At 42.7% G+C, this 21,255-nt stretch overlaps 1 protein-coding gene across 2 annotated transcripts in view; it reads right to left on the bottom strand.

Annotated features, from left to right (window-relative positions):
• Arpc2 (actin related protein 2/3 complex subunit 2) overlaps positions 1-20,619 on the bottom strand; it is a 30,000-nt gene extending 9,381 nt beyond the window's left edge. The window contains exons 1-7 of one of the 2 annotated variants that reach the window (XM_075951885.1): positions 20,493-20,619; positions 20,204-20,285; positions 10,805-10,839; positions 9,014-9,126; positions 4,461-4,506; positions 2,498-2,684; positions 1,072-1,165 (exon numbers count right to left, since the gene is read on the bottom strand). In XM_075951885.1, the coding sequence (XP_075808000.1) occupies positions 1,072-1,165; positions 2,498-2,684; positions 4,461-4,506; positions 9,014-9,126; positions 10,805-10,839; positions 20,204-20,277 (549 nt within the window). In that variant the 5' untranslated portion in view covers positions 20,278-20,285; positions 20,493-20,619. Of the gene's footprint in view, positions 1-1,071; positions 1,166-2,497; positions 2,685-4,460; positions 4,507-9,013; positions 9,127-10,804; positions 10,840-20,203 lie in introns of both variants that reach the window. The other variant, XM_075951883.1, reaches the window with a different exon arrangement.
• Positions 20,620-21,255: the final 636 nt, after the last annotated feature.

Raw genomic sequence — 21,255 nt, 5'->3', positions numbered from 1 at the left:
CAGCCACAACGGTCGACAATATGCCAGTCCCACTGTACCAGAATCCCAATGACAAAATGTTCTTCTAAGTCCTATTACCCTTCCAAGCAGGAGGCAGTCTATGGTGACTCATTCAAACTGTGGCAGGGCTCTCCTGCCAGTCAACCACAACTCCAGCTCCTGCATATTATCCCTACTTTGCAAATCATTATTCACCATTCTGAAGATAGGGACCCAAACCAAGCCAAGAGCAGACCTTGTTACAAAACTGAGGAAACACAAGAGACAAGGAAATGAGAGCACACTTTAGATCAAGGGCTCTGTCACAGGAAGGGAGGAGAGTTAATACCCAGTCAAGACTAATTCTCCCTCTTGCCTTGTCCTGAAAAACGCAAAAACCATCAAGAAGAAACAGAACATTCATGTAAGTTTGGTGGGGGCCATGCTGTTTAGTTTTGTCAACTTGACACAAAGCTAGACATGTCTGAGAAGAAGGAACCTCAACTGAGGAATTGCCCCATTAGACTGTCCTTTGGGCATGGCTGTGGGGCATTTTCCTGATTAATGATTGATGTGAGGACCCAGCTCACTGTGCATGGTGTCACCCCTGGTCCTGGGTTGTATAAGGAAGCAGCAGGTCAAGCAAGCCACGGGGAACAAGCCAGTAAGCAACACTCCTCCATGGTTTCTGCTTTACTTCTGCTTTCAGGTTCTTGAGCTCCTGGACTTCCTTCACTGATGAACTGTGACCTGGAAGTCTAAGGTGAAATAAATCCTTTCCTCTTTGAGATTTTTTTGGCCACAGTGTTTTATCATAACAACAAAAAAGCAAACTGAGACAGGGTTGTTTGTTTCATCTTCAAGTTGCAACATTAACAGAACTTTGTCTTCTCTATGCTATGGTGTACATGTATGTTGTTCTGTTACCATCTTCCCAGGTACTGGGGATTGAACCAGGGACCTTGTACATATTAGGCAAATGCTCTACCACTGAACTACACACAACCCTACTCCATATGATGGCTATGTACATGGTGTGTAAAGATTTAACTTCCTGCCGCACAATTTCCCCTGAAGACTTCTGCTCCATACCTGCATGAAGACCTTTCCAATGACCACATCGTCGTCATCCTTAAACACCGTGCTGAAGACTACTGTGACTCTGTCTTTTTTAGATTCAACATACCTGAGGGAAACAAACTCAGGAGTAAGTACAGCATCAGAAGATTCTGTCACTAACTTTATCTGCAAGGGAAGTAGAAGGGTAAAGTCCAAAGTCTCAATCTCAATAAAACAAAGGTGTGCCAGAGACCAGTCAAGAAAGTCAGGGTAGTAAATGCATTCCCAAGAAGGAAGTGGAATTAACAAAACTAGACTTTTAAATCTTGTATGTAAGGCATAACATAGTATCTTAAGTTAGTGACTCATTTTATAAAAAGTTTCTTTACATATGATACGATCCATACATAGTACACAGATAACTTGAGTTGCAGTAACAGGCGGGTAGTGGTAGCATAAGCCTTTAATCCCTGCACTTGGGAGGCAGAGACAGGAGGATCTATGAGTTCAAGGACAGACTGGTCTAGAGTGAGTCCCAGGACAGAGTCAAAAGTTCCAGAGAAACCCTGCCTCCAAAAACCAACCAAAGAAACAAAAAACAAAAAAAGGGGGGTGTTGTAGTAACAGCATTTATGCTCAGCCTCTGATGCCTGATTACCTAGGCCATCTTTAAATTTATTTAATATACAGGTGTTTTGTTTACATGTGTACCTGTGCATATGTGTGCTTGGTGTCCAAAGAGGAAATCAGACACCCTGGATTGGAGTTAGACAATTGGAGTTGCCAAGTGGGCTGAGAGCTGAACTTAGATCCTCTGGAAAGGCAGTAAGTTGTCTGAAGGGCTGAGTATCTCTCTAGCCCATGGGAAGTTCCTTTAAGAGAACTCAGAAAAGTAGTGCCTTGGGCCTGCAGAGATGACTCACTGGTTAAGGGCACTGGCTACAATTCCCATTCTACAAAATTCACAATCATAAACTCATAAAATACAAACACACATAAAGTAATTAGTAATCCTAAAAATAAAAACATAAAACCCTCAAAAGATCAGTGCCTTAAAGGACAGCACAGATTTCTTTCCATCTGGTTGACACTGTCTCTCTTAGTCAGGGGTGTATGGAGCTGAAAAGTTTAAATTCCCCTGGTAGCAACGCCACCACCAACACATCAGGCCGAATTAGTAAATCCAGGTTTAATCTGAGCAGAGCAAAGCAACTCCTGGACGACCCTTGGGAAGGCAGGGGAGGAATCACCTGGCAAATATGGTAGCGTGTAGATGCAGTCTTGAGCAGCCTCAGCGAGGGGCTGATTTTTGGCAGATTTTCTCAGGGGAGGAGGGTTAGAATGAGGCCCCTAGCTGGAGATGCCCAACATCTCAACATTTTTGGGTATATATAGATGGCGGTAGGGCTTCCACCTAAACAGAAGCCACCCTCAACCTGGAGCTGAAGTCCACGCTTACATGGTCTCATCGTCCCGGTAATGGATAACCGCTCTGTTCTCTCCTTCCTTGCCCTCTTCTTGGAACTGGAAGTATTTCTCAAAGACAGAGGCAAAGCAATTTCGCTTCAACATGCCAGCCTGATGCACAATAGAATCCTTGGATGCAGGCAGATTTTCAAGGTCATATAGCAAAGAAACATTGTACCCTGGTGGGAGAAAAAGTAAATCACCTATCAGTTATATGAAAAAACAAAAAAAAACAAAAACCCCCACAAACAACAAACAAAAAACCAAATCAAACCTTTATCTTTCAAGTAAACAGTGTAGGGGCAACTCCCCATCTCTACCCTAATACCAAACTATGTAACTATTTATAGATACATAGGGTCCTAGAGACAGTTGTTAAGGGGACTCTATGACTCAAGCTGTACAAGTCACGTATTTTCTCCAATGGTTTAATATGCACCCACATGGTCAGCAGGTGCAAGCTTTCTGGGAAGAAAATCTGATCCCCACACACCACTGCAAACCCTTGTGGATGGGGGCAGGGTAGAAATCTGCTTCTTAATATACATACTTCCCCAATAGTGTCTCTCTGAATAACTGTATATTTCCAGTGTTTTCAGAATTCTACTTCATTTTGACCCCTCCATGCGTTTCTTTGAAGATGTCAGGACAGGTAAGTTTATCCTCATTTAGAATAAAAAAGTGGTTCAGAGATGCAGCGCCTTGCTGAATACGGCACAACACAGGTATGGAGCTCTCTATCTTGAAGTGAGTTCATATTCTGGCCTCACTATGTGACCTTGGAAAACTGCCCAATCTCTACAATGCCCTCATCTGTGTAGGAGGGAAGGTGTGGGGAGCCTGGGGTGGTGCTGAAGCTGTAATAGGTAGAGGGAAGAGATTAAACTAGGCACAGGTTCAGTATTTAAGTTAGACATGGTGGTGTAGGTGGGCAAGCCAGCACTCAAGAGACCAGGGTGGGTGTCTTGACTTCCAGGACAGCCTGGGCTATACTACAAAACTATCTCTAAAACATCCACAGACTTTATGGACCAGGTCATCAGTAAGTGGGCCAGAACAAGGACTGAGAATCATTTCTACTGACCTCTAAGGTACCCTGCCTTCTTCTAGGAATGCTAGGAAAAGGGCTAATTAAGTCATCAATGGTACTTCAAAGTACACATGTGTCCTCAAGAATACCTTTAAAGGTATTGAGTGGGAACCAATGCTTGTCCATTTATTTGTTTGTGTATGAATGGAAACTAGGGTGCAATATGGGGTGTTTCCACAGGAGCTGCTCATCTTTTCTTAAACAAAATTTTAAAAAGTAATCACTGGTTTTTATTTTAATTTGAGATTACAAATAATAGTGAACTGCCACGTTGGTGCTGAGAACTGAAACCTGGGACCCCTGGAAAAGCAATCAGTGTTCTTAACCACTACACCAGCCCCCATCCTGTATTTTGAAAAGGGGTCTCTCATTGAAATCTAGGGCTCAACAATTAGACTAGATTGGCTACAAGCAAACTCTATGCTCACCGGTGATCTCCCCAGAACTGACATTACAACTGAAAAATTTTTTTAACCTAGGCGCTGGTGTTCAAACTTAGGCTCTCATGCTTTTGAGACAACTGCTTTACAAACTGAGCAATATCTCCAGTGCCCCTAGAGCATTTTATAAGTATATTCAAAGGGTACTTGCTCAAACAAAGGAGGTTCCTCTGGCTAAAAGATTAGAAGAAACATTTTGGGGTGTTACTAACACACTTGCTGATTTTTAAGACATTGTGTATCACACTGAAAAAGGTAGAACCCGTTAACAGCTACTTATACAGAGGGAACTGACTCGAGAACTGGGCTCCTTCAGATGTGTTTTCCAGAATGGTAATTTAAACCAAATTCTCTAGCTAAAAAAGCCCTGATACAAGCAAGACATGGTTTGCCATCATTCCATAGCCACTAGCATTTCTACATACCTGATTCTGGGTTAACCAAGAAACTCCCGTATACTCTCTTTAATAACTGGAGAGGAAAAAAAAAAAGTTAATCCAAAATCCATGGCAATTTCATTATTTTTGAAACACAGAGTACTTGTGATAAACTCTTCCTAAACCAATGTTTAATTTTCATTTGGTGGGTTGCAAACAAGACGGGAAAGTGAATTCATCAAGTGACTAAATAGATCTCTCACAGAATTCAATTATAATCTGAAGGTTAGTTCCGGGGTTGTCTCTCAAAGACCTGAGAACACCTCTCCCGTTTTTTTTCTCTTTTCAGATTCTACATTGCACTCAAGTGTCAAGTCTTTCTTTTTTGAGAGTAGAGAGATGCAGCTATGACAAAAGACTGTATCAATTATCAACTAAGCATGGGCTGGAACCCTAACCCAGGAGAATGAAAAGGTAAAAACCAAGTTCTGGGCTCTGACTTCTGTCAGTGTGTTAATCCTGTATGCTTTAAACTAACTTAGCTCATAGTTATGTCCTGCAAAGGACAATGGATAACAGAATCACATTTAGCTAGTAATACCAGTGTGCCCAAAAACGGTGTCCTAGCAAACTGGATTTCACCATCCAACACCTTACTCTGCTGACTACTTTCCAGCTTTTGGAAGTAGAGCACAAACAAAAGCACCTTTACACTCCCCTCGTTTTTCTCTGCCAGAGTGACCATCTACCAGCTGAAATCTTCCTCAACTGACATCCTACTTAGGAAGGAACCAGGTTTACTTAAGTGTGTAAAGAGCACATTAAGTAGTGGGACGGAGATATGTAAAGACAGAAACAAAATATGTAGTAAAATCACAAGCAATCGGAGAAGCTTTTCAAGGCTTAGCAGACGTTCAATAGTTGGAACACGAACATGGGGCAGCTTGTAATCTCAGTAAGGCTGAAGCAGGATCTCCAGTTTGAGATCAGCCTGGGCTACACTGGAGACTGTTTCAAACTAAAATGAAAAAGTCTCAAACCTCTAAAAATAAAACAGAAGTAACCCCCTAAAACACAAAATCCCAAACTGGACTCATTTACTAACCTTCACTAAAAACTTTATTGCTCCACAGCCAGTAAAAAATACACTTAAAACCCAGCAGTGCAGGAAAAAAACAAGGCTTCTCTTTTGTGGAGATAAGGTATCGTGTAGTTCAGGCTGGTTTGGATTTTATTATGGAGTTGAGGAGGATCCTCCTGTCTCCACCTCCCAAGTTTGCAGATTCCAGGTATGTGCCCAGGAAAACACAAATTCTAAGTTCTAAGGCTAATAACTCTTTAATAGTTTACAGTATCTCAGAGCATCAGCTACACCGTCATCAAATTACAAAGGCAAAACAAGTTTTTGTCTTGTTGGTTAAGAGTTAACACATGCTGTTTAAAAGAATTTCAGGGCAGAGTTGGAGAGACAGTTCAGTGGTTAGGAGCATTGGTTGTTCTTCTAGAGGATCCCACTTCAATTCCCAGCATCTACAAAGTGGCTTACAACCTTCTGTACCTCCCGTTCCAGGGGATCTAATGCCTTCTCCTTAAACATGGTGCACAGATAGACATGCAGACAAAATACTCATACACATAGCTTAAAAAAAGAAAAGAAAAACAGAGTTTTGTAGCTAGGCACTAGGGCCCAGCTCCAGAATGGCCGGCAGGATTTGCCAGGCTTATTGCTGTATTCAGAGCCAGAACCACCCTGTATACAGAGACATTCAATGGCTGTCCAAAGGTATATGAACATTCTTTTTCATCTTCTATTTAATGAACTTTCTACATAGCAAAAAATAAAGAAAAATTAATAACAAATCATATCTATATTCAATTCGAATCTCCCCCAAACCCAAAACAAACAAAAAAAGAAAACAAAAAACAAATGCTATTCACTCCCAAACCTTTTCTTGGTGATGCCAGAGACCAAACCTAGGGCTTTATGCATGCTTAGTAAACACCTCACCATGGAGCTGTGCCCCCCTCTAGGGGCAGTGACTCAAATATTCTTTTTTTTTTTATATTTATTTATTTATTATGTATACAATATTCTGTCTGTATGCCTGAAGGCCAGAAGAGGGTGCCAGACCTCTTTACAGATGGTTGTGAGCCACCATGTGGTTGCTGGGAATTGAACTCAGGACCTTTGGAAGAGCAGGCAATGCTCTTAACCACTGAGCCATCTCTCCAGCCCTCAAATATTCTTTAGAAATATTTTAAGGACTGGAAATAGTTCACTGAGTAATTTTCTAATGTTTCTATACTTGATCACTTTAGAAATTCCTCATCTACAGAATTTGGTAAGAGTGTGAATTCATGATCACACTTATTTACATGAAGGGAAAAACAAGCAATGCCAGGTACAGTTCCTAGTTGGTGAGCACACAGCATAAGAGGAACTGCAAGGAAAGGAAGGGCTCAAGGCCACAGTCTGTTGGTTTTGACCTTCAGGTGTTCCCTGTCCAACTTCTCCTAAGAGCCTGCTCCCACTCCCTGAGCTATAATCTTAAAGGATTAGCACTTGAAGAAAAAAGGGAGTATCAGATGTGGGGGGAAATCAAAGCCCCTTCAGTTTAGTTTAGCTCCAGTTTTACCAAGTGAATATTTCTGAGATCTATGAAGAATTTACAGCCATGTTTACACCACTTTTAATTCCTTTGCCTTTTCTTTTCAAAATATTTTTATTTATTATTATTATTATCATGTGTGTGAGTGCTAGTGTCAAGTGGGGAGGTCAGAAGACAACTTTTGGAAATCAAGTTCTCTCCTTCCACCATGGCCCCAGGGAGTATCAGGTTTGCACACGTCAATTGCTTTTACCCATGGAGCTATTTTGAAGCCCCTTCTCTGTTCTTGAGCCCTTGAACATTTTTCTGTTATTGCACTAGAATTTGTTTTTGTGTGTTTGTGTCTGAGACCAATCTCACTGTGTAATCCAAATTGGCCTTGAACTCTTGATCCTTCTGCCTCCACCTCACCATCGCTGGGATCCTAGTTGTGTGCCACTGGATCACACTGTTCCCTTACACCTCCAATTATGATTCACTTTTAAATTTGTGCCTCTTTTTGACCATCCAGAGAACAGAGGCAACTTGTCTACTTTAACTATTAGATCTGCCTACCTGAATACCAGATTGGTCTGCCTTTAAAAAGGGCCTGTGAAAAAACAAGCTTCCTGAGGTTATCACAGGTTGGTCACTGTTTAACCCACCCAGGGAGTCATTTACTGCTTACTCTGCTCCCACATTGGAAATGTTACTTCCTCCACCCACTTGAGCTCTTTGGCCTGTGTGGTAGCTATGAAAACTGCAGAGTGTTCCGGAACTCCACTAGCAGGCCAAGGACAAGATGAAAGAGTAAGCTGCAGACCAGCCCTCCCCTTCTGATGACATTACTTCACATTCCCTACTTTCCTCTCTTCCCTGAGCAAATCAAAAGCACCTGAACCATAAGAGAACCCCCTACAGTTCTTAGTATTTTGTTCATTAAGTCTGATTTTAGAGCAAAAATTTACAGCTTTGGATCGGATTTCTTGACAAAACGGCCTTTTATTACAGAAATCTGATGTTCAAACGCCATCACTTTTCAGAAAGGCAGAAATGGTTGTATCTTCATGCTGCAGATAAAGGAGAGCCTAGTTTGTTAAACTAAGCTATTTGAAAACTGATTCAGGAACTGAGTCATACTTCCTGCTTTGAGACTCAACCACAATGTGCACGCTGGTGTAACAGCATTTTCTTTCTTCCATAAATGGCTTTACCCAGAGCAACTGCAGTTCAACAGGAACCAAACCTCCTACTCTAGCTACCCAAAGTCAGGGCACAAGGCCTAGACATTTCTTTTTACTTCCCCTAGTCATAAAGAAGAGATGCTTAGAAAGGTCAGCTCTAAAAAATACTAACAACAACAAAAACAAACAAACAACCTGTAAGGCAGTAACTTATGCTTCAACCTTCAAATCGAAAACCAAGATTATGAGGTTTAGTAAGCCCCAAATTACATGCCTGTCTCAATTAAGATTCTAAATATGGAACAAAACGTGCCTTATTGTTACCATAACTATTTTTGTACTAGTTAAGAAAATATTCTCTGTTGTTTCTAGAGGACTAGCTGTTCTGTTTTCATTATTTGTAAAACTTGGGTATCCTAAATAACCTGAAAAGAATAAAATCCTGAGTTGGCTGTGGTGGTACAGCTCTGTAATACTAGCACTTGGAAGGTGAGGATGAAGGTTCAGGAATTTGAGGCCTTCCTCAAATATGTCAAGAGTTTAAGGTCAGCCTGGGGTACATGAGACTCTTAAAAACAAAACATTAAGAACTTTTAATATGTGCTTAGGGAACATCATTATTTTTGCAAGATAAAAGAAAAGAAGCAAAAAGCCAAAATCTTCTCTGGAAAACATTTTTCACTTTGCTGTGGGAAATGCAGCCCTCGGATAACTGTGTAAAGCAGCCTCCATCATGAGGAGTGGTTTGGCCCACTCTCTGGGTGGCAAGGGGCCAACAGAAGGTGACGAAGAAAAATAAGAGTCCCAAGGAAACCAATACGGAACTTACCTCATCAGCACCATGTGCCTGAAGTTCCTTGTAGAATTTCAAAGAAATACTGACCATCACTTTTGTTTTGTCTCCATTAGGATTTGAAATATGATAAAGGACACCATCAAAATCTGTGAAAAAATCAAGAAGACTGCTTACTCTGGAAACGGGAGTAGTGGCCTAGAACCTACCACCGGGATGGCCACAAGACCTTTGATAAGAGAGCATGCAACTAAATGATGTGCATTTTGATTTCACTAGGAAGTCAACAGACAAACTGCTATGGAATTAATTGCTCAGCGCCCTCTCTTTGGTCTTACTTAAAATTACAAAGCTATTTTTACCATAACCACAGTTTGTGCTAAAATAACCTAAAAAAACTTTCATTGTGACACATTTGCAAGAGAAAGCTATCAAAAACTCATATTCACCTATGCAGCATGAACACTGATTGGCACATGGCCCTTCTTTCAGAATGTACTTGTCCCTACCCCAATTCACTACAAAGCAATCCCAGATGCACTATTCGATCCATATATACTTCACAATACATCTTTGGGAGATAGAGATAATTTTAAATGAACATAACTATTATCAAATTCAAACAAAATATTCTACTTTAATATCAAATACCTCATAACTATTACCTATTTAACACTACTGTTGCAAATATTTAAACTAGGATCTAAACAAGATCAGGACATAATCAGATGATTATTTTTTAAGTCTCCTTTAATCTCTTGGCCTTTCCTCTTTTTAGGTTCTCTCTTCCTGCACAAAGTGAGCTGAGTGCATCTGTATAGCGCACTGCTGAAGCTAGGAACCAAGGGCCAGAATGTAAAGAACTTGTACAGGAATCACAAGAACCATGAGGACTGAGCACTGCTAGTGACTACGAGGCACAGCTTAGGCTGCAAAGTCTTCCCAGATCATCTAGCCAAACACTTGCCTTTCTAGATGGGACTTAGATGTAAAATTCTCGAGGTCATGTACGAATAGCCAATTTCTTTTTTTTTCCTTTTTCTTTTCTTTCTCTCCTTCCTTTCTTCTTTCTTTCTTTCTTTGTTCTTTTTTTTTTTAAAAAAAAAAACAGGTTCACTATGTAGCTCTGCCTATTCTGGAACTCATATGTAGATCAACCTGAGATCTCAACCACAAACTCAGAGAAATCCACCTATCTTTGCCTCCTGAATGCAGGGATTAAAGACTTGTACCACCATGCCTGGCCAGCAGGGAGTGGGAAGAATCACACTGCCCTGATTTGACAAACAAGCTCTAGCACCTTTCTATGTCGCCTCTCCCAAATGCTAGGCAAATTTATATGAAGGCTACTAGACTATGAATCTGTAGACTTCTAAAGTAGAAAATGGTTCTCTGTATAAAACAGAACCCAAACTTCTAAAATATGAAGTGCCCTACCCACTAAGATATGTATGGTAGCTTTACTTAGTTTACCTAACTCCAAAGTCAGTTAGCAATGTTACAGATACATGAAATAGTCCCCGAAGGCTTCAAAAAACCACTTGACAATCAAAACTTTTCCTTTCAGGGATGGAGAGCTCGCTCAGTGTTTAAGAGAACTGGCTGTTCTTCTAGAGGACCCAGGTTCAATCCCTAGTAGCTGTATGGCAGCTCATAATATTCTGCAATTCTACTTCCAGGAGAGCTGATGCATTCTTTTGGCCTCCGTGGGATTCAGGCACACCCATGGAGCAGACAGATGCAGGCAAAACACCAACACACCAAAAAAAAAAATTCCCCCTATTATATATACCCTCTCATAAAAAGGGATGAGATTAAGATACTTACCTGCAAATGTTACTTCTACAGCTTCTGGTTTGTTTCTGTAAAACGACAAAAAGGCCCTTAGTAAGATAAATTTAGGACAGGACGGTTTAGTGGATGGGGGTACTTGTTAGCTAAGCCTGATGACCCTCAGACCTGAGCTGGATCCCAGGGGTGAAGGGAGAGAGCTGACTCTTGTTGTCGTTTGGCTCCACATATGAGCTGGGCATGCACGTCCACACATATACACAAACAGATGAAATGTAAATAGGGACAATAATTGCACTGTTGCTCCTGATTTTTACTTAAAACTGAAGCATTCTATATAAACTCAAGGCTTCATTCTTTCTGGGCCTGAACCTTTAGATTTTCTTAAAGTAGAGGATTAGACAAAGGGCACCTAAGCTTGTGTTTTCTAACTGTTGTTCAGCTGCTTGCCACGGCTGGTGCTCACTCTGGTTAAAGCTCCCCCCCCCCCCCCCGCAGGATAGTGCCCATGGAAGTAAATTTTAAATAGAGAAACAGCTAAGTATTAATAATGTAGAATGGTTCTACTCTGTTTAAGGTGAAAGAATGATCTGATATCATCAACAAAAAGTAAGTGCTGCTCCATTCCAAAGATCACTTTTAAGACTTTCTCTGCACCTTTCCTTCTTTCTTACATCATCAGAATACCTGCCACACTCCATCAAGCCTGCTTTGGTTCTACCTTAATTTTGTTATATCTCAGGTCTTACACAGAAGCATGGCACAAAGTAACACTGGAAAAAAAATCACCACGTAGCGTCAAAGTACTTGATTTCTACTTTTATCTTTTTCACTAAGCTTATGCTCTGGGATAAATAAGAATTCTTATATCCTTTTTCTCATTTCCTCACTTATAAAATGGGAGAACACAAACAATTTCACCAATATTGCAGAACTACTACAGACAAACAGTAAAACAGCCTGAGAAGACCTTCTTCTGGTATGCAACAGCTAATTGTTTTAGTTAAGTAAATTAAACTAAAATAGTTAAATTAAAGTTGTATTACATCCTTCTCTGCAATACCAATGACAGAAACCTCCACCGCCCTAACAGCTTAGCTTGCTGGCGGTTAATTCAAATGATCCTAGTTTGTTTCACATTTAGCAGACAAGATATCCACGCTGACATATTTACCCTTTGTTTAAAATCTCTTGTGAGAATCTTCTTAAGAAATGTTGTGTTTACACATGAATGTGTGTACACCCGTACGTGCAAGAGCCTTTGAAGGGCAAAAGAGGGCACCACCGGGTGGTGGTGGTGCACGCCTTTAATCCCAGCACTCGGCTAGAAAGTTTATTACTTGGGAGGTGGTTACAGGATGATCAGAATTCAGTCAATCATCTGTAGCTGAATATTGAGACGGAGGTAGATACTGTCTCAACAAATGAATGCCCCTTCCAAAAAAAGAGAAAGCTTAAAATTGCTCCTGGGCTTTCATTTCAAACTCTAGCCAAGAAACAAAGGAAATGAATGACAACAAACCATTCCTTACCTCTAAAACACAAGAGTACGTATACTCATATATAAGCCCATTTAAAAAACAAACAAAAAACCCCCCACAAAACTAAGAAGATGCCCCAGGTAGAGGAAGCATGCAAACACATTCTCTTAGAGGGACTCCTGGTCATCCCGGACTTAACTGGAGTGGGGTATTTGGGGGTGTTATTTTCCCCTTAACCCTTAGGTTTAAACTCAGTCAGGAAAGATGCAGTTCCTCACTTTACTACTTCATCAACAGACCTGAGAAAAATCAACTTAAGAAGAACCTTAACAGTCTAAGTCATAAACACTGAAGGTTTGAGTCTCTAGGCATGAAAGCACCCTGAGCATGGATCTCCACTGGGAAAACTGCTAAGATCCATTCTAAGTAGCTTGCTGTATGATTTGGGAATGCCTATCAAACCACTGCCATTAATATTTTAGTTCATTCTTCAAGGCTGCACAAAAGATTTAGAGGAGAAAGGCTTCTAAAGCACTGGGCTAGAGAACAGAAGAACAAGGGCAGTGGTGGCCCATGCCTTTTAATCCCAGCACTCAAGAGGAGGCAGAGGCAGAAAGATCTGAGTTCAAGGACAACATGGTCTACAAAGAAGGTTCTAGGACAGATAGGGCTACAAAGAGATACTCTGTCTTGAAAAAATAAAAACAACAACAAAAAGAATAGGAGAACATATCTATGAGCTGGAAGTTTGTAAGCTCTGTGTACCAACAAGAAGGTTGAACATAAAACACACTGTAACAACCATTACTTAACCCAATAACAGGTATTCATTACTGTGTGTGTGTGTGCACATACATATACACACACACAGAAAGAGAGAAAAAGAGAGAGAAAGAGAGAGATCTGTTTGAGACAAGGTTTCTGTGTAACTCTTGCTGTCCTGGAACCCTGAGATCTGCATGCCTTTGCCTCCACCATTACTATATTTTAATTAATTAGTTTTTCAGACGGAAATCTCATGAAGCCGAGGCTGGCTTCACATGTATTATGTAGTTGAGGCTGGGTTTGAACACAAATGATCCTTCTGCTTCCACCTCCCACATGCTGGTGTTAGGAGGGCACCACACACATATTTTGTTCTGCTTTTTTATGGTTTAAAATCATGGTAATTGAAGGGTCCACTTAATAGACCAAAAAGACGAAGAATTTACTGATTTACTATCTGCTCAAGCTTCAGGTACAAAAAAGTTTAAAGAAAAGGCAAGTCTTGGGGGCTGACAAAATGGCTCAGTGAGTAAAGGCACTGCTATCAAGCAAAGGACTAAGTTCAATCACCGAGGCCTCATGGTGAAAGGCGAGAATTGAATCCTGTATAAGTGACCTCCACATTTGGTTCATGATGTGCACAGACACAAGTAAATTAGTCCTCTGGAGTTAAGTGTTAAGTTCTCTCGGACGAGGCTGTCTCTAAAGTTCTTCTTTTATAAACTGGGGATAAAAGACCCATATTACAAGAATGTCATGAAGCTTAACTGAGAAGATACAGTAGACACACACACATCCAATATTTCCCAACAATTGTTTCATGACTAAATTACAGATATGTTAACAGTGTCTAAAGTTTTCACAGCAGTGCATGGCAGAATCTTAATAAATGTGCCACACAAATACCACTATGTTCTGTTTGTGTCACATGATAAACCTCCGCAATCACAGCGGTGGAAATCAAGCACACAACAGCCTACCTGTTCCCCAACCACCAAGACACAGAAGTTAGCTTACAGGTTGCTCCTGGATTCCCTAGATTTTTTTTTTTTTTTTTTTTTTTTTTGGTTTTGGTTTCGTTTTTCCAGAGAGGATTTCTCTGTATAACAGCACTGCCTGTTTTGGAACTCACTTTGTAGACCAGGCCAGCCTTGAACTCAAGATATTTGCCTGCCTCTGCCTCCCAAATGCTGGGATTAAAGGAATGCATCACCTACCAGCTTGCTCCTGGATTCTTAAAACCCTGAGTTTTCTCAATCTAATCTGTCACATGGGGACATTTTGAAATTAAATGAAACTGTGTTAAAACACATAGGTAGTGAATGTATATGAAAGCACACATACTACAAAAGACAGTGCAATACCTGGATTACAGAAGACAATCTAAAGATGAGGCTTTTCTTCTAGATGGAGTTAGAAAGGCCCAAATCTGAAGTTGTGGCTGAGAGTTTTAGGAATTGTGAAGCTATCAAGATCAGGAACTATTTACCCAGTTCTAGGAGAAATACGATTCCTATTAGCATCAGACTGTTAAAATGTCTAGAATTTGTGACTAAGCCAGCTGGATGGTCCTAAGGGTTATTGATTGGCAGCCTAAGACACTGAAACATTACCTAATTCACTGAGATGGGCAGATTTCTTTTTTTAAAAGACAAGATTCTGTAGCCTAAGCTAGGCTGTCCTTATGTATCCTAGGCTGGTCATAAACTCTTGGCAATTCTCCTGCCTCAGCTTCCCAAGTTCTGGGATTACAGGCATGAGGTACCACATTTGACTTTAACAGATATTTTTAAATTAGCTTTAAAAGGTGCTGGAGAGGTGGATCACCAGTTAAGAGCATTAACCAGAAGACTTGAGTTCCCAGTCCCCAATTGCCATCTCACACTGTAACCCCAGTTCCAGGGGATCAAACATCTTCTGACTTCCACAGGCACTAGGCTTGTATGTACATACAGGCAAACACTCATATATATAAAGTAAAAATAAATCTTAAGAGAAGTCCATTAGGAAAGTCTTTTTTTAACAATTTATTTTTATTTGTATGCGTGTGTGTCTATGCTAAGTGTATGACATTTGTGTGGGGGTGCCTGCGGTGGCCAAAAGAGGACATCAGATCCTTGGGAGCTGGAGTTAGCAGGTATTTGTGAGTTACCTGAAGTAGGCTTGGAACTGTTCAGTACTCTGTAAGAACAGTAACTGCTCTTAAACTGATGAGCCATCTCTTTTGCACCCAAAATATTTTCTTCAAACTGGGTGTGGTAGTTCAATACTTTTCAAAGGAAGCTTCTAGAATGTCAACAGTCAGTTAAGTACTACTAGCAACTATATTATTCTATATTATTCCGAGAGAGAGAGAGAGAGAGAGAGAGAGAGAGAGAGAGAGAGAGAGAGGGAGGGAGGGAGGGGTCTTTGGAGTTTTTACTCTTAAATGCACCCTGGAAACAGTTCTCCTCTGTGGCATGTGACCCTCTTCTGGTCATCCCTTCCAAGTCTTGAATTAGAGGAATTATTTTGTTGTGCTCACTATAGATTTTCTGATTACTTTCTTTAAATCCTCTACAAGGTTCCTGTCATTCTTTCTGAGTAAAGCCCACGAAGCAGATTATATTAAGTAAAAGATGGTCATTTTCTTTGCTAAACCATCTCTCAAAATACAGAGACTAAGAAGACATAGAAATTGACACACCCTCTTAGAAAAGTGATAACAAGCTGGGTATGGCAGGATATATAGGAAGTTGAGGCAGGAGAAACACGATGACTTTGAAGCCAGCATGGGCTACAGTGTGCAACCCTGTCTCAGAACAACAAAAATGACGGAGAGATGGTTCAGTGGATAAGAGTATTTGCTTGGAAAGCAAGAGGATCTGAATTAGAATCCCCAGCACCCACAGAAAAAGCCTGTAACCTCAGCTGAGACAGGATAACTGGGGCTTGCTGATTGCCAGCCTAATTTCAGGTTCAGTAAGAGATCCTATTTCAAGGGAAAAGGGCAAAAAGTGATACCATAGGATACCCAATATTGCCTCTACATGTACATGTGTATACGTGTGTTAAAAGAAAAAGAAAAGGGATAAGCTTCTAAAGAAACCAAGAATCATTTTATCTTAATTTCTTCAAGATGCTATTTACTGAGCTGAACATTCTCTCTCCCTCCCTCGCTCTGAAGATTCTGAGGAAACAAAGATGGCTGTAACGATAGTCCGAGCCCCCAATCTAGTCCTGTGCTTCACATGCCAAAGACAATGCAAAGAGGCCAGAGGACAGGTAGCAGCGTGCCAACCACAATGCCCTCATGTTAAGGCATCTAATCAACTAGATCTAACAGTCAGATAGCACATTCCACTGCATCTACAGGCCTAAGCAATGTCCTAGTTCTAAATCTCTTCAAGCCAGCCTGCCTCTCTGAGGACATATGTGGCATATCTGAGAATGAGAACAAGGTATCAGCAAGACTTAATTTATTCCTTTCTCGAATTTCTCCTCCCACAGTCCTCGCCCACCCCACTCAGCGCTACTTGCTTACTGAGTTCTTCTCCCCCTCACAGAACCACAGCTCCCCACAATATGCACAGGCTGTGGTAAGGAGCCAGAAGGCACTTTAAATAAACAGAAGCTCGCATCTGACAGCATTTCCTCAGTTCTGGACTGCATAACTGCAAAGATGACAGGCCTTGCTTCTGAGGATGAAAGGTTCTTGGTATGCATGTAATAACAGAAGAATTCAATTAATTTTTCAGGTTACTTCTGCTTTAACTGTGGTCGGGGCAGAAATTCCTAAATGAAAAGGCAATGCTGTAGTGAGACCTGTGCAGGACATTATTTACAGAGTTGAGCATCGCTTTTTAATTAGTCATAGTGTGGAGACTCTCAAGAAGGTGCTTTACTGTATCTCTTTGTGAAGACACACAGATCCAATAAGCCGCTGCTAAGGGGTGTGGCTGGAAAAAGAGGGAAACTTTGTTAACATTGCCTTTAAATTACAAGATGACTGGCCAACTGTGTACTTAAAGAATTTGTCTTACAGAACTCTCATCCAGATGCAAATTTAAACTTTCAGTCTGATACTACAGGCAAAAATATCCAACAAGATGACCCAAGGGATCATTAAAAATAAATAAGCTAAAAGTAAAAAAATAAAAGGAAAGCTAATGCAACTTTATTCTGGAGCATATACTAGACCACTACTTTGAAGAATACCTCATGTGGGCTGGGAAGTAGTGCAATGAAAGCCCTTACCTAGCATGTCCAAGGCTCCGGGTTCTCAACCCCTGCCCCCTAAACTAAACCATCTCATGCTTTTATTTTCAGTAGGCAGAACAGCACTGCCCAACAGCACTGTCTGCAGTAATGGCCATGTATACTGCGCAAATACAGCACAAAGGGCAATGGAGCCCTACACAGCCAGTTCAGCTCAGGAAACCAACTGCAGTTTTACTTCACCTTTTTACTTAAATCTAACAGCTACGCGTAGTAGTACAGGATACTGCAGAACAGAAAGATTCACTTTGGCTACCATGAACATAATTTCCCTGATTCATTTGTTCTGAGAAGTGCAAAGAGCAGGAGAGAGCTGAGCCCCCAGGTTTCCACACTGCACACTTTTCTCGTCTGGGCCATTCATTATCTTCTCCTATCACAGCTATCCACCAGTTCCTCCCTAACTTTGCTAACAGAACAGCCTCTCTTGGAATTCCTCTGTAGACCAGGCTGGCCTCAAACTGAGATTCACCTGCCTCTGCCTCCTGAGCTCTGGGATCAAAGGTGTGTACGAATATGACTAAGCTTGCTTTTCTTTCTTTCTTTCTTTCTTTCTTTCTTTCTTTCTTTCTTTCTTTCTTCTCTCTCTCTCTCTCTCTCTCTCTCTCTCTCTCTCTCTCTCTCTCTCTCTTTCTTTCTTGAATAAGAGTCTCACTATATAGCCCTGGCTGCACTCAAACTTGTGTTGATTCTTCTGCTTCTGTTTCCCAAGTGCTAAGATTATAGGAGGGTGCCACCACACCCTGCAGAAACTTGCAATCTCCACGGTAACCCTGTTTTCACTAGTTTCTCCTTCAAAGGTTTTCCCAAGTATTTTAAACAAAATGTTTTGAGCATAGTTGTTAAGACACATCTCCAAGAATGAGCGAGGATAAGACTAAACATATTACCTCCTCAAACATTATACCTGGCTACAGTGAGAATCTTTACAGAAAAAAAAAAAGTCTTAGAAATTCCAATTCATGTCCTCCAGATTTAAACACCCACTTGAATCTCTCTTTTTATTTGCAACAAGATATAGCCCAGCTGGCCTGCTTTCACCCTCCAAGTGCTGTGATTACAGGCGCACCACACCCAGTAGCTTTTTTTTTTCTTCTCTGACACAAGCTCTCACTATGGCCTGGAACTTTTGCTTATCCTGCCTCATGCTCCTGAAAGCTGGAGTTACAGTGGAATGTGCTTGGACTACAAGCATGTACCACCAACCCTAGCATTCTCTGAGCAAAGTTTTCTAAAAAGACAAAGGACTAAATGAAGTCCTGAGTAACATGTCACATTTTGGAATCACAAGTTATTAATACACAAATGTGGATGTTCTCCAGCATGAAAAGGCATGCCTCCACTTGAACACACACAGCCATTTATCTTGTAGATCAGCCTCTAACCACCAGGGACTCACCCGGGACTCATTCTTTGCCAGTCTAGACTTGAGAATGTATGTATTGAGATCAGTTGTGAAAATGCAGAAGTTGCTTTAACTTCCTCCTTTGTGCTACACTACTTAAAAAAAAAAGTACACACTCATCACCCACAGCAAGGCCATGGGTTGATTCATTTCAAAACTTAAAATGCAAAGTTTTATGGGAGGCTGAAGACAAGGAGCAAGCAAGTTGTACATGTATCAACTGAAGCTCTGGGCAGGAAACAATGCTCACTGAATGCACCAATTCTAGGAAAGTCCTGTTTCGTTCCACAGATAAAACCTGTGAGCTTACAAGAGACAGGACAGACTATATATTGGATGTGAGTAATAGGTTCATGCCTTTTTGACGTCTGTGAGCCACAAGTTCCTTATGAATGTTTAGAATTCCCCTCTCCCAGTATCCTTCCTTCTGTGGACCTACAAGCACTTACTCGCTCCTATTTCAAGTTCCCCGTTCACAGAAAACAGCCTGCACTTATTTCCTAACTGTAAAACCAAAATGTGAAGCCCCATCCTCACCAATGAGGAAATGAGGCAAAGGAATGGCCACAGGCCACCATAAATTAGAACCTAAAACCCAATTCCTCTGCTCAGGTTTTAAATATATTAGAAAGGCAAAGCAGCTTTGAGGGAGGAGTTTGTCTTTTTGTGTTTGACAGAGAAGCCTCGAAAATCCGTCCCGTATATTAAGCTGCAGATGTTTAAAAAAGGTTATCTAAGAACTTCATGGATTCTGGGAGCAGAAGCAGTTATTAATCGGGTCGGCATTAACCACTGAAGAAAATCAAAGACCAAGAGTCTTGGATAAGGATTTAAGACACATAACCAGATAAAAGCTGGTCTCAAGAGAGCTAAGGAGGGGAGGTCTCAAGAGAGCTAAGGAGGGTGTGGATGGAGGACTGTGGGCTTTGCCTGAGGAATATATAACAAAATAGCTAGTTTCTCTCACAGGTTAGAGAGGAAGCTAGAGATCACTGGTTTTTTTTTTTTCCCCCTCCGAGACTGGGTCTACTTTCAGTCTTGCTTCTCCTGGGGGAGAGATGGGGGTGGGGAAGCAGAAGGCCGGCGGCGATCTGGGCCTGCATGTTCTTCCCACCTCGCCCTGGGAATTCCTGAAAACTCCATTCAATCCAGCTTTCCCAAAGGGGTCTCTCTGGGCTCGGAACAATGACGGAGAAGACGGAGAGAAGTGGGTCCCTCCCCTGCCCCCCACAGGGCAGAAGGCTCTCGGGCGTGAGTTCTGGCCTTGGTTGCCCTCACGTCCCACAGGTCTCCTGTTCTCTGGCACGCCTTGCTCCTGTCCACTCGCTGCTTCCGCATCCCTCTCAGCCTCTCCCCACGCATCTCAGGCCGTCGGCACACCGCGCCCCATGGCCTCCCAACGTCCACCCTGCCAGCGAAGCCCCGAAGCCGCGCCAGGTTCCCGATCTTTCCCCTCCAAGGTTTGGGAACAGGACGCCACCCAGGATGAGCTAGGGTCAAGTCGGCCTCCTCCCGGTGTGCGCTCACCCGGCGGCCGCGTTCTCGAACTTGAGAGCGAGCGTCTCCTCGATGATTCGGTTGTTCACCTCCAGCAGGATCATGGCGGCGGCTGCCCCGGGCAGGGGAAGGAGAAACAAGGGCGGTGAGGGTGGGCAAGCGAGGACAGGACGGAGGGAGCGGCCCCGCTGCCCCTGACGAGGGGGGCTGGGTGCGGTAGGTGAGGGGAGAAGGGGACGGGGAGCGGGGCGGGGAGAGGCGGACACGCACGCTGGCCCGGCACGCGCTGCCTGTTGGAGGCAGCCACCACCCGACCGACCTGGCCCCTGAAGCTTCAACCCGCCTGCCGAGCCGCCGCCGCCTCCGCCGCCGCCTCACCGACGATCCCGGTCCCCGCCCAGCCCCCGGCTCCAGCCGGCCACTTCCGCTCTCACACCCACTTCCGCTCGCCGCCCGGACGCGCGGCCCCGCGGCGCCATTTCCGCTTCAGCCTCGCGTGCACGCGCCCGCAAGCGCGTCCTGGTGAGGAAGCAGGCAGAGGGCGCGCGTGCGCCTGCGCGGCACGCCGCCCTGCCACTCCTGACCTTTAGAGTCCCATACTCACCTGTCATTTCTCCAGGTTGACCTTACAGTCCTGCTGCTCCTTCCCGCGTACTCCAGAGGCCCGATTCCACTCTTCCGGTGTCATTTCAGAAGCCCCATAAGAAGCTTCCCTTTGCCGGGTGTTGGTGGCACCCGCTTTTCATCCTAGCTCTCGGAGGCAGAGGCAGGAGGATCTCTGTGAGTTCGAGGCCAGCCTGGTCTACAGAGCGAGTTCCAGGACAGCTAGGGCTACACCGGAAAACCCTGTCTTGAACCGTCCCCTCACCCCGCCCCCCGCAAAAAATAAGAAGCTTCCCCTAGGGGAATTCCTAGCTCTCGACTTCTTGTGGCTGCCCTCAGAGCTACCCTACAGCACCCTCCTGCCTTCTTTTCGCCAGACCTGCCCTCCTAAAGCTTATGGTCTGATAAAGAAAACACAATAAATTCTCAAGAACTACACATTATTACAGGGCAATAAGGGAAAGGAATGTGTGGCCAAG

This window comes from Microtus pennsylvanicus, chromosome 17 (assembly GCF_037038515.1).
Source record: "Microtus pennsylvanicus isolate mMicPen1 chromosome 17, mMicPen1.hap1, whole genome shotgun sequence".
In the NCBI taxonomy this organism is placed as follows: Eukaryota; Metazoa; Chordata; class Mammalia; order Rodentia; family Cricetidae; genus Microtus; species Microtus pennsylvanicus.
This window is presented reverse-complemented; position numbering and strand designations above follow the sequence as displayed.